Genomic DNA, 13,443 nt, shown 5'->3' on the forward strand with positions numbered 1-13,443 from the left:
CTACCCAAACCGCGGGATTTCGGATAACTTTTTATGTGTGTGAACTTCTCCGTCCGGTATTCTGCCTTGCCGGAAAAGCACCGGCAGTGTGGTGCCCACTCACGATGGCAAGTGGTTTGCAGAGTTATGGCGGCTCAGGCCTTTTGGTCCCACTTGTAAGCTCTAAGAAGGCTTGTAACTTCATTTTTTGGTTGTGGCTGACAATAGGTAGTTTCTCTCATTTGCTCTTGAACCTATCACCTGCCTCTAGGTGGCAACTTATAAAATTCAAAATAAAATTAGAAAATAATTTGTAACCTTGGTTTTGTCCTCCTCCTGGCAATGTTATTCGTAGAATCCCCATAGTCTATTCAAATAATGACTTTTGATTCTCCTCCCCCACGATACCCCCACAGTCACGTTCCTCTCTCACTTCGAAAAAGAATACTTTCTGCTCTTGTTGGATGACACGGGGCAAAGACAGTAGAAGGCACCGTTTTCCTAGCCACCTTCCCACGCTACTACTCAGACAGGGATTTTAGTGGTGGGGTCTCTGTGGGCCTTGTGGTGTTTGACTTCCAAAGTGGCCGCCTATGTCTTTTTACTCTTTTTAGGTGAAATACCTGCTCGTTCTGCTTCTCTAGGAATTCTAGGTGTTCAAGCTGGACTTTTTTCAACTGATCCATTTCTTTGGACTGTTTCATTGCAAGCTGCAAAATAAAAAAATTCTGATAAACTTTGCGCTGTAATCTTAAAACTTAAGAATGAAAGATGACTAGCAAGTTTACAATTTAAGTGAGAGATACTTTTTAGAAAACAGTCTGAAAATCGGGAAAGTTTAGACCCACAATTTTACTGAAAAAATCTTCCCTGCTGAAATCTTAGAAAATGATGTTGTAGTGATGCATTTTTATATAAAATGGCTCTAAATAATTACCTTAAAGATTTTAGGAAATGATTATTTTAGCTTTCAGGGTACAGAGAAGCCAGGATGTTTAATGCACAGAAAAATCAAATTAAGCCAATTAGTTAGAAGTCTGATATCTAAGCATGAGTTTTTATCATTTTAAAGCAAAAATACTTACTCTCTTTCTTTCTTCCAGAAACTTTTTAGTGTTGCTGCTGTTTAACTCCCTGACTCGCCTAAAAGTAATAGGTACAAATAATAGTTATGACATCAAATACAATTAACATAATGTTAAACAAGAAAGAATCATATTCCATTGAATTATCTGGGTAGAATCATCACCTCCTTTTCCTAATTTTTATTGTGGAATTTTGAAAAATGAAATGAACAGAGAAAAAGAAAAAAAAACTCCAACTGTGTACCCATCACCCAGGTTAGTCAATATTAATGTTTTTCCATGTTTTCTCATATTTTCAAGGAAAACAGTGTGACAGATGTAACCGACACCCCCTTTATATATCTTCCTGATTCCATTTCTCTCCTTTCTCTCTCTCCAGACATAACCACTCCTGTGAATGTGTTATGGGCCATTTCTAACAAGCTTCCAGGCGATGTTGCTGTGCTGGTGCATTCTGTTTTGCGTTTTCCACATTTACCTAAATGGTAATACATTTGTTTTTTCTTTCTGTACCTCATCACTTAGACAGCCTCGTGTTTTATATATACCTGTTTCAAACTCGTCCCTTATTTTCATCTGCTATGTGAATATTTTCCATTTATGAACAGACTACAATATTTCTCTTTGCCTTTAATACAAAGTAGGTTATTTTTGAACAATGCAGCAACGATCTGGTGTATAGGACCTGTGATGCTTGGCACACTAAGTGTGTGTTGCCTAAATGAGTGAACAAAGTGTAAGGGCATATCTTCTTGTGCATCGAGGAAAAGGCTTCTCTAGGGCAGATACCCAAGACTTGCAGGTTGGTAGGAAATGAGTAACTTCATCCTTGCTCTAAAGCAATGGTCCCAAATTGCACTTCCACCCACAGTGTCTGGGTGCTAATCTCCACCATGTCTTTGCCCACTGCAGGTACCATCAGACATAGACTTTTCTGTCAGTGTGTCGCTGCTGTGAAATGGCATCATGCTGCTACTTTACCTTGCACTTCTCTGTTTACAGGTGAGGTGGAGTGTCTTTCAGGCCTGAACCAACCTGCAACTGATTGGATTTCTGAAATAGTTACAGGTCTATTCAGGTTTTCTCCTTTTCTAGTCAGTTTTGATATTTTTATTTTTTTCAAAAAATTGTCCAGTTCATCTATTTTCAAATTAATTGGTAGTAGTATTTACCCTTTTCATTATAATATTACCGATCTGTGTTTGCTCTCTCCTTCGTCAATCTTGCGGGAGGTTTAATTATTTTTTCAAATAATAACCTTCTGTTTTTGCTGATACTATCTATTGCCTTTCATTTTCTATTTTAATACTCTCTATTTATTTATTTATTATTTCTTCCCATCTGAGTTGTTTGCATTCAGTCTGCTTTTCTAATTTTATAACCTCGTTGAGTGTTTGGCTCATTAATATTCATTTCTTTTTTAAAATGTGTACATCTAGGCTATAATTTTCGCTTTAAATATCATTTTAACTACCTTTTTTTGTTGTGTTGAGAACATTTAAGATCTACTCTCTTAGTAACTTTCAAGTACATAATACAGTATTGTTCAATATAGTCACCATGCTGTATAGAGCTCCCCAGAACTTATTCAACTTATAACTGGCAGTTTTTACTGTTTAGCTAACATCTCCTCATCCTACCACCTTCTGCCTCAGTAACTACCATTCTACTGTTTCTATGACTTTGACATTTTTTAGATTCCACTTATAAATAGATTATGGAATATCTGTCTTTCTCTAATTTCACCTAGCATGACGTCATCGAGGTCCACCCATGTTGCTGCAAATTTTCAGCACTGCCATCTCTTTTTAATGGCTAAATTATAAAATTTGGCCCACTGATCCACTGATGGACACTTTGGTTGTTTCCCTGTCTTGGTTATTGAGAATAATGCTGTAAAGAACATAAGGATGCAGATATCTCCTTCCAGAGAGTGATTTCATTTCCTTTGGATATATACCCTTAAATGGAGCTGCTGGACCATATGGGAGTTCTATTTTTATCTATTTTTTATCCTCACCTGAGGACATTTTTTCATTGCTTTTAGACAGAGGGAAAGGGAGAGAGGAAGAGAGAGAGAAAAACATTGATGCGAGAGAGAAGCATCCATTGCTTGCCTCCCACCTGCACCAAGACTGGGGATTGTATGCGCTGGGAATGAGAATGGAACCTGCAACCTTTTGGTTACCAGACAACGCTCCAAACAACCCAGTTGCACAGGCCAAGCCTATTTTTAATTTTTTTGAGGAACCTCCATATTCTTTTCCACAGTGGCTGGCTGTACATTGATATTCCCACCAACAGTGCACAGAGTTCCCTTTTCTCCATTTGTTTGCCAACACTTGTTGATTTATTGATGATAGCCGTTCTAACAAATGCGAGGTGATGTCTCACTGCGGTTTTGATTTGCATTTTTCTGGTGATTAGTGATTCTGAGCACACTCTCATGTACCCATTTACTATTTGTATATCGCTCTTGGAAAAAATGTCTCTTTAGGCCCTCTGTTTTTAAATTGAATTATTGATTTCTTTTGTTACTGATTTCTGTGAGTTCCTTACATTTTTGGATAATAACTCATTACCTGATAGATAGTTTACACATATTTTCTTCCATTCTGTAGGTTGCTTCGTGCTGGTGATGGTTTCTTTTGCTGTGCACTTTAGCTACTTTCTACACATTAATAAATCGTGCTTGCATTGTCAGTCAGTTATAAATACTGTGTAATTTCTGTTGAACTGTCTTGTTTGACCCAAGAATAAAAGTGCTTTTCACCTTCTATATGTCTCTTAGCTTCCTGATGATACATTTTTTATTGTTTCTGATGTGTCTTTATAGAAATATTAATAATTAAAATTAAAAATGTATAATCAGAGAGCTAAGAAAGACATATAGAAGGTAAGCATTTGGAAAACTGCATAGAATAAGCACAGAAAAACTGCTTTCTAAAAAGACCAGCCATTTGCATGTGTTTTAGAACCACCCAGACATATAGTTATGATAAATAAGTATATAAGTCAAAGTTAGAAGATTAAATAAAGAACTTTGCTAATTAGGTTACCAGTAACTCAGAATCTATGATAATTTAAGAACTGGGTTCCAGTGCTATTAGTTCCCTGTCTGGGTCGCATGTCTACAGGCACACTACCAGTGTGTGGCTTTGGTTCCACACCACAGCAATAAAGCAGGCATCACAGTAAAGCGAGTGGTAATCTTTTTTGGTGGAGGGTCTTGTCTTCAATTTCTAAAGCATGTGACATCTGTGAAGCAAAATAAAATGAAGCATGAGCCAAGACACACTTGGCTCAAAGAGACACATCTACGGTGCAGTGTGTACTCCAGAGCTGGGGGTCAGGCTGAAGAGCAGGTCCGGCCAAGACCATGGCCTTGCTCAGCCCCATTCCCTGGCCCCTCTTGCTTCCAAGCTTGTTTGTAAGTGAGCACACATATATTGAATGTAAATTCAATATGTTACTGGTTGTAGTAAACAAGCAGGAGATGACTGCTCTGTAGTAGTAATAAATCTTATAGCAGAAGTCTCAGCCAAAACTCACCACGGTTTTCATATCTCCAATGCGAGTATGTGTGTCCAGACACATAAATGTTAAGCCTATGTCTTCAAGTCAATGCTACATTCTCTCAGAGAACATTCTCACTCACCTTTCCCGTTCTGCTTTGTTCTTGATAGATTTATCTTGGCTGATGGCTTTGCTATTTTCCATAGAAATCTTAGCCTGGTGTGCTCTCATTTCCTTGCTTTCCCTATTATCAAAAATAAGCAAACAGGGAGAGGGGGAATAGGCGTTAGTGTTCAATGGGTACAGAGGTTCAGTTGGAAAAGATGAAAAGTTCTGGAGGAGAATGGCGATGATGGTTTAAAAATGGTTAAAATGGGAAGGTATATGTTACAGGTGGGGCTTTATTCCACAGGATTAGGTTCAGTTTTGTTTTCATTATAGAGATCTTTGAGTTACTTCACACCTGGTGAAAAGGTGGGAAGGAGCCCCAGTTCATAAGCATCCTTTTGCTTTAGTGTGGTGGGTCACCTAGTGAGGAAGTGACAGTGACAGACTGGGAAGAAGAGCCATTCTGTTTGTCTATAAAACACGAGAATTTTGCAGCTTCACCCCAATACTTGCCCCCTTTGGGGGGATCAAATGGCCTGAAAGAGTGAGAGAGAATGTTCCTACCCTCACAGGTGACCTTCCTGTTTGCTGACAGCCTGTGGAAATGAAGGGAACTAAATGGTTTCTTTCTTTTTCTTTTTAAAAAATATTTTATTATTTATTTTTAGAGAGAGTGGAAGGGAAGAAGAAAGAGAGGGAGAGAAATATCAATGTGTGGTTGCCTGTCACGCACTCCCTACTGGGGAGCTGGACTGTGACCCAGGCATGTGCCCTGACTGGGAATGGAACTGGTGACCCTTTGGTTCACAGCCTGCACTCAATCCACTGAGCTACACCAACCATGGCTAAATGATTTCAAATAAGCACAGGAAATAGGAAATAAAAGATGTCTACAGGCAACTGATCACTGTGTGTGTGAATGCATATGTAGCCATGATGAAGACTCATATCTGCAGATTACTTATGTGCATATTAAAAGCATACAATTTAGAATACAAAAGTGAATATTATCAACAAAGACTTTTCTCCTGGAACCTATGGACATCTCCTTGAAGCAAACCCTGAAAACTAGTCATCAGGAAGTCAAGTTACCAAAACAGTGTGTGTTTATCAAAGTGATGGAAAACAACCCAACTGTCTACCAAAGGATGAATGAATAAAGATGATGTAGTAGATGTATCCATATATAAATATACACAAGAAGAAATACTAGTCAGCCATAAAAAACTGAAATATCACTGTCAGCAACAACATGGATGACTCTTAAAAGTATCATGCTAAGTGAAACAAATTGAAAAAAAAAGGATAAAACCATATGATTTTACTCATATATGGACTATAAAACAAAAAGTAACAAAGAAAATAACAAAACAAACAAGAAAACCCTCACTGATTCATACAATGGAATTTTGGTTACCAGAGGGAAGGGGAGTGGGTAGAGAGCAAATTGGGTTAAGAGGTCAAATACATGGTCACTGAAGGAAACCAGATTTTGCGGGGAGCATGCAATAGAGTGTACAGGTGTTGGATTATAATCTATATAGTGTTATTAACCAATGTTATGTCAATAAATTTAATCGTTTTTAAAAAAGGGAAAAATGGCGGCGGACACTTCTGTCACAGGTTCTCTAGTTGGAGACCATAGGGCCACAGAAGCCGGATTATTCATACACATCTTTTTATAAACAGTTTTTTAAATTTGTCCTCTTTTTTTAATCCTCACCCAAGGACATGTTTATGGATTTTAGAGAGAGAGGAAGGAAGACAAAAACAGAAAAACATCAATTAGTTGCCTTGGGCACCCAACCGGGGAGAATCCCCAGACTTTTGGTGTATGGCATGATGCTCCAACCAGCTGGGCCGCCCAGCCAAGGCAGCTGACCATTTCCTTACTCATTCATTTAACACTTACCAATAACCAAATGCCGCTGATAAGTGTTCAGAAGGCAAGACTGATGAATCAAGAACAAGAGCTGTTGCTGTGAAAAACGCCCCTGCCTCAGACTTATTTTGTCAGGTAAGTTAGTAAGTAGGTGTGGTCTCTTCAAATGATTTCTGAACTAATGCAAAAATTAGTTTATTTTGTTATTTCTTTGAATGATGCCTACCGTTGCAGGCTACACAGTTTTTTTTTTTTTTAGTCAACTACAAAATTCTTTATTCAACTACAAAGATTATAAACAGTCCCTTAATCTGTGAAGTGTCTTCAAATAAGGGCAGACACCTGAAACCTGGCACTGCAGCAATGGCCCAAGGCAGAGTGATGAACAGAAAGGGAACAAAGGAGAGACAACTTCTAACCCTATACAATGGAACAGAATATAGTTGACTTCTGAACAACACAGGAATCGAGGGTGCCAACCCGTGCGCAATCTACATATAACTTTTGACTCCCCCAAACGTCACTACTAATAGCCTGCTGTTGACTGAAAGCCTCACTTGTAACATAAACAGTCAATTAACACATATTTTGCATGTTGTATGTATTATCTGCTGCACTCTTACAATAAAGCTAGAGAAAATAAAATGTTAAGAAAATCATAAGAGAAAATAGCTTTTCAGTACAGTATGTATTTATTGAAAAAAACCCACTTATAAATGGACCCATGCAGTTCAAACCTTGTTGTTTAAAGGTCAACAGCACTGTAAAATGGGTACGGTATAGAAGGTTAACCCATAGGCCCTTACTTAGTTGTCTTGAATGAGAATTGGAAACTTTGCCGGAAACACTTCATGCTCTTACGGCTGCATCTATCCCTCCAAAATAAGGTGGAGAATTTGGGAATGTAATCAGATAAGTTAACATTTTAAAAGTTTCTTGTTTGATTTATTTGTATAATGCTTCTATTTTCTACTCTTTTGTCTGTATTAATAGACCCTAACTGTGGCATAGAGTGGGCACTGAGGGAGGAGCAAGCTGCAACAAAGCTATAATCTATAGAAGTAACTGACACAGACCTTCTTCTTGGTATGTGTTTGTGGGGGCAGGGGTCTAGCTCCTCATTTGAAGGTAGTTTACATGTAATGTTCAGTTTTCTGAAGCAGGGAGGAGCCTGAATAAACTGATCTTTCATCAGTATTTCTTGATCAGGGCTGTCTTTCTAAAACTGACAGAAGTCCTGTTGGGAACCGCTCTGCCTGGTTTCAGGAGTTGTAACTGTCCCCCATGGATGAGGCTGAGTGAGGGACCTCCGGAGTGTGAGCCACTAAGGGGACAAAGCTTGTCCCCTGCCCCCAATGCTTGTTCAGTTAGTCTATGACGGGTACAACCCCTCAGAGGAGGGGCGACCTAAGCCAGACAGGATCACTCGGGAGGCCATCAGGGAAGGACTCGGGGGCTGCAACAAAAAGGGAGTGATGGACCCTCACCCCCCCAGCTACTCTGACATAACCTGAATCCCCATCTCCATTTGGGAGAAGCACTTCCTGGCTCTAATTCACTTAAGCCTAAAAACCTATGATGGGGAAGGCGGTGCAGCCCTTTGCCAGCTAGAGTGGGATCTGGGGTGATCAGGCCTAAGAAAGAATATGTAAAATCCCATGAAACCTGCTTTGTTTAGAATGCCCTCATTTAAATGATAAGGGTCCAAGCAAGAAAGAAGTTGGTTCCTCAAAGTTTTATGGCTCTTTAGCTATCTGACCCTGACTGAGAATAAGCCCTCATAGTTCTTTGAATGCTATCTATTGTTTGATCCTTACCTGTATTCTTGTGCAAACGAACCCAATAAAAGCCTATTGAGGAAAAGGTTCTTTGCCTTTCTCCTCTGAGAGACTGACCACCTCTCCTCCCCAAGCAGATCATGTCTTGGTAGCTTCACTTTCATCCGTGGTGGACAGGGGGACTTTGCGGGCAAAGTTGCCCCCACAAAGTCCTACCAATGCAAGAAGGGTCCGTCCTCTTTTAGCCATGGGGTGTTCATAACCAATCACTCTGGGAACTCCACTGGTTGGTCTTTGTCTCTTTGTTTCTTTTCTTCCTAAGAGACTCCAGATTACTTTTCAAAGGCCGCCATGGAGGCAGCAGTGCTCTTTTGGGCTAGACGCTCTTTGTCCTATGACACTTTTTTTTTTACCATGTATCATACACCACTTGTAATTTGACTTAGTTTTCCATGTGAGTGTTAATATCTCGACAACACATGTAAGCCACTGGATGGCAGAGGCCCTTCTTGTAATTCTTCCTGCTCACATCAATCATATGAAATGATACACATGAAAGCTCAGTATTACATGGTATTTCACGTACTGCCTCAGCTCACACATGCAAAATTACTATTCTTTAACATGAGGAGCTCCTTCTGGAGATGACTAACTCTCCTACCTGTCATGGGACAGTTTCAGCTGCTGGGTTTGCTGCTCGTGGGCGCTGATCAGGAGCTTTCTCAGCAGCTCGCACTGCTGGCTCAGGTGCAGGTCCCGGATTTCCTGCTCCTCCGCGCTGTGTGTGTTGATCATCTCTGACCACTCTTTTGTGTGCTGTGCCACAATCTCCTTGACCTGTGCAGGGGAAAGGGGGTGGTGCCACCCGCACTGCTCAGACTTCAGGTAGCAATATTACTCATGCACTTTAGAGCCCTCCCTCCAACTTACTCAGTGAATTGGTGGATACCTATGACCTGCAAAAAATATGTACTAAGCAATGGGAGTCAGGAAGTCATAGTTTATTTTTTAAAAAATCAACCACTTTGGCTCTAAATATTCAGTGATGACCCATTATCTCATTGCCTAACTTTTCCTAAATTCCTTTACCATTTCTACCAGCATGCTCTTCATCACCTCACGCTTTTCCGGTTTCACTTCCACTATGCCACAGGTCTAGAGGGGTGGGTTCTCTTCTTCCTGGGTCATGACTTAGTGTGTCAACCTGACAGATGTGGTATCAATGCTCTCTCCTCTCATCCAGAGCTAGAGTCTGTTTCTCCACCTCCTTGAAACTGGCTGACATCAGGACTTGCTTTTGTCATGAACCAGCAGCAAATGTGACGCATGCAGAAGCTTGGAAAGCACTTGCCCTTCTGCTCGATCTGGAACCCCAAGGCTGCCCTGTGACTGAGCCCGTGCCAGTCCGCTGGTGGCTGAGAGTTCATATAGGAAAAAGCAGCCAGCAGCCAATAGACATCTGAGCAAGGCCACCAAATCCAGTTCACTGTAGACATATGAGCAAGTCTAGCTGAAGTCAGTAGAAACCACCCACTTGAGTACAGCCCAAATCTCTGACCTACTGAACTGTGAGCTAATAAATGGTAGTGTCTTACGCCACTACCTTTTGGCATGACTTATTGTGCAGCAAGAGCTAACTGATAGTGGCCGAGGTTTCTACAATACTCTTCTATTTATGTAAAGCATCTAAAGTTAAGAAAGAGAGAATGGGGAAAAACTCTTAAAGACCATGGCTTACTGGTTCCATAGACTTCCTGGTGGAGAAAGCACAAAATACATAGCTCCCAGGAGAACTTCAACTTGACCAGTATGGCTGGCCCACATATGCACAGGTCACTGGGCTGACCACAGGACTGCATGTAGACATATGGAGGGCTGATGGTTTGCCCAAGAGCTGTAGTTGGGAGCTTTCTTTAAAGGTTCTTCTTTTTCTTTTACAACTATTATCATTGGAAGAATTATTTGTTCTTGACTGGAACTTAGCACTCACTTCTCCAAATGTCCACAAACGTAATTAATTTAGGTCTCCCAAGCAGTTATGCTTATCTCCTGGTATATCAACTCTTAATTTGTTTCTTATCACAAACTTCCACAAAGTTAGGATGGTGTATCAGTTATTCACTCCCCTAGCTGTGTGGTTTCCTGTCATGTTTAATGCTACTTCTATAGGGAAGCATATTAGGTTATTTTATACAGTATTCCCTTTCAGTGTATTCATTTGTTTCACTTGATGTCTCTGAGACAGAACAAACACTGTTAGCACATTTTTACAGGTGAAGGAAAAGGTATTCTATGAAATGGCTTTTCTCTAAGCCAGTAAGCCTGGGGCCTAGACCCTTTCACTTCCCACACTAGTCTAGGTTAGTGTTATTTATGATTAATACTAGGTACCTTCAAAAGAATTACAAAATATATTCTGCATGTTGCTGCTGTAAAAATAGACATTTTCTTACCTTGGATTTGTGATCTGATGTCAGTGTCTGAATTTTAATTTCTGTTTCTTTTTTCATTTCAAGACAATTACTTCCCCTGAAAATGGAAAATCGCAAATGCATGCCAGACGTTAGATATCTTCCCATTCCCATGGGCCTTTGCTACAAAGCTTTCTGATGAAGACAATTTGTTCATCAGACATGGGATGCCATGGCTCATCGGGCAGCATCAATTTTTCTAGTAATAGATGCATATCTAACAAAATTCTGTACCGTGATTACTCAATTCAACCACTATACAAAGAGGCACTTCAGACCTAACAACTATTTCATTGTTAGGGGTTTGTCGTCAGAGCTTCCATTTTGGTTCCTGCTTTTCTTCGAGCCATGTTTCATTTATTCAATAAAATATTATTTGGGATAAGAACTAGAAAATAGGTCCTCAGCCTTGAAGTGAATTGTTAATTCTCCCATTTTGGTTGCAAAGCCAGATTTTTGTCTTTGACACATGCCAGTAAGGGAGAAAATAGCATTTCTTGGCATCATAGGGTGATTTGTGCATTTTATTCTATTGTGATTAGAAAATGTATACCAGGAAATTGCCCAGCAACTATTACTGCTTATTTCTGTTATTATTTGTTTTCCTTTTTGGAATATCCACATCATTGCTAAAACCAGAACAGGTTCTGAGTTTCTATCTTCAGCACCTATGCTCTGATTCATTGTGGTTGAAGTCAGAATGCTTCACCATATTATTCATTAACAGGGTCTCTGAGAGAAGCATTATTCTGAAAAAATGTTAGGTAGCTCATCAAATCTGTTACTTCTCAGTGGCTGGTACTGAGTGTCTTTTCTCATTGTTATTCACTGAGCTTGCAGCATTAGAGAGACATTCTGGCTTAATTCTAAAGACAAAATCTTTCACAGTAAATGCAATGGTCAATTTTACTAAACAGTCTTCTCTGTGGCACCAGCTAAGAATTCTTGAAATGTTAAAAATCAAAAATTGCATTTTGATGTACCAACCTTATTATTTATTTTCTGGCTATGCAAAATAATTTTTGTAATTTCAAATTTTCTCAGCTTTACCTTGTCCTCCCCCTACCCCATTCACCTTCAAGATAACTGAATGGCAAATGCACGAGAGACACAGTTACTCTTTCATTAACCAGCAGCTATAGAACTTGAACAAAGTTTTAGCTGAGTGACCCTCTTATTTTCCAGGTATAATTTTTAATGATGAAACAGAGTTAAAAACAAGTTCTTCCTTGGCTTTAATGGGCAGCTAAACTGTGAAAAAAAAAGAAGACAAAATACAAAGAGGCCAAAGGCTTCCAAAAGGAAATAAATAGTATTACCCTTTCTTCTTCATTGCCTTCTCCAGGATTTTTTCATGAGTCGACTTCTCTTTGTCATACTGTGCCACGATTTTGTCCACTTGTGTGCAGTGTAACTTCTGCATGGTACTGTGCTCCTGAGCAAGAAGAATTTGCAGTTATGAGTTGGACTCTCAGCATGGCTGACACACGGTACCCTACCTGTGGCTGGCATAATTTTCACCAGCTTTCCCAGAGCTTGGTTTGGAAATTAAAGAGTGACTATTTCTGGGAACTGGAAGAACCTCCAATGTCCCATCCAACATAAAAGTTTTGTACAGGTGTATGCCCAACGAGGAAGTCTCTACCTTCAACTTAATGAACATCTCCACTTCAAAAGACAGCCTTGCCCATGACTGTGCAACATGAACCATTCCAAAGTCCTTTCTTCTGCACATATGTGTTTCTATAGAATTTCTACCCATTTGTCTTTGCTCTGTTAACTGAGATATTTAGACTATTGCCCCTTCCCCACATGGGTCATCAGATACCCAAGTTCAGCTGCCATATTTCTTTTTTTAAATTAATTAATTAAATTTATTAATAAAATATTTGTTAAAGTTTAGTTAATACAACATTAAATTAATTTTAGATGTACAATATAGTGGTCTGACATTTATATACCTTATGAAATGATCGCCATGATAAGTCTAGTAACCATGTGTTACCACACAAAGTTATTACAATATTATTGACTATTTCAGCTGCCATCTTCCTCCTTTACATGCTAAATATAACTATTCATCATGTGATATGGCTTCTAAACACCTGGTACATTTTGGAAGGACCTGAATACCACTAGTACACAATGAGAATTGCCAATGTAGTTGTGACTATCAACTGATTTCAAATCCCTATTACCTGGGATGCATGAGGATGGCAGAGTGTTTAGGAGCTCTAACCTTCAGCCTTAGAGATATTTAAATTATTTCTCATCTGCTTCATTCAATCACTGAAATAGGGTTGCAATGCTTTGCAAATAAGTATTTCTCTATAAACATTCTTTCCTCCTGATAATGTGCCCACAGCCAGTGACTTATCTGAAATCAGATTTTTGTTGGCTGCTCAGCCACCCAAACATAGAAGAATCGGTACAATTGGGTAATAGCCAATTCTAAATAATACTTGATGTTCTATCCTAGTTTTACTCTTGAGAAACTTTGAGAAATGAAATGGTATTTGAAACTGAAATGGACAGGTGTTGTTCAGGTTTTATAACCACGCTCACAGTCATATTTCCTTTTGCTTATTTTTCTAAAAGTGAGTGACTTAATTAAATTAAAAAAA

At 39.3% G+C, this 13,443-nt stretch overlaps 1 protein-coding gene and 1 long non-coding RNA gene across 11 annotated transcripts in view; one reads left to right on the plus strand and one right to left on the minus strand.

Moving 5' to 3' along the window:
- Positions 1-13,443, plus strand: part of LOC128628292 (uncharacterized) — a 79,460-nt gene that overhangs the window by 40,395 nt on the left and 25,622 nt on the right. For both annotated transcript variants that reach the window (XR_008392632.1, XR_008392631.1), the window contains exon 3: positions 1,444-1,549. This is a non-coding gene — a long non-coding RNA (uncharacterized LOC128628292). The remainder of the gene's footprint in view (positions 1-1,443; positions 1,550-13,443) is intronic.
- PLCB4 (phospholipase C beta 4) overlaps positions 1-13,443 on the minus strand; it is a 380,642-nt gene that overhangs the window by 6,119 nt on the left and 361,080 nt on the right. For all 9 annotated transcript variants that reach the window (XM_053671143.1, XM_053671141.1, XM_053671142.1 and 6 more), the window contains 6 exons: positions 12,139-12,254; positions 10,802-10,877; positions 9,010-9,185; positions 4,723-4,824; positions 1,065-1,122; positions 603-689 (listed from right to left, as the gene is read on the minus strand). In XM_053671143.1, the coding sequence (XP_053527118.1) occupies positions 603-689; positions 1,065-1,122; positions 4,723-4,824; positions 9,010-9,185; positions 10,802-10,877; positions 12,139-12,254 (615 nt within the window). The remainder of the gene's footprint in view (positions 1-602; positions 690-1,064; positions 1,123-4,722; positions 4,825-9,009; positions 9,186-10,801; positions 10,878-12,138; positions 12,255-13,443) is intronic.

The sequence above is a fragment of the Artibeus jamaicensis genome, unplaced genomic scaffold, assembly GCF_021234435.1.
Source record: "Artibeus jamaicensis isolate MK-2021 breed Jamaican fruit bat unplaced genomic scaffold, CSHL_Jam_final contig_685, whole genome shotgun sequence".
NCBI lineage: Eukaryota > Metazoa > Chordata > Mammalia > Chiroptera > Phyllostomidae > Artibeus > Artibeus jamaicensis.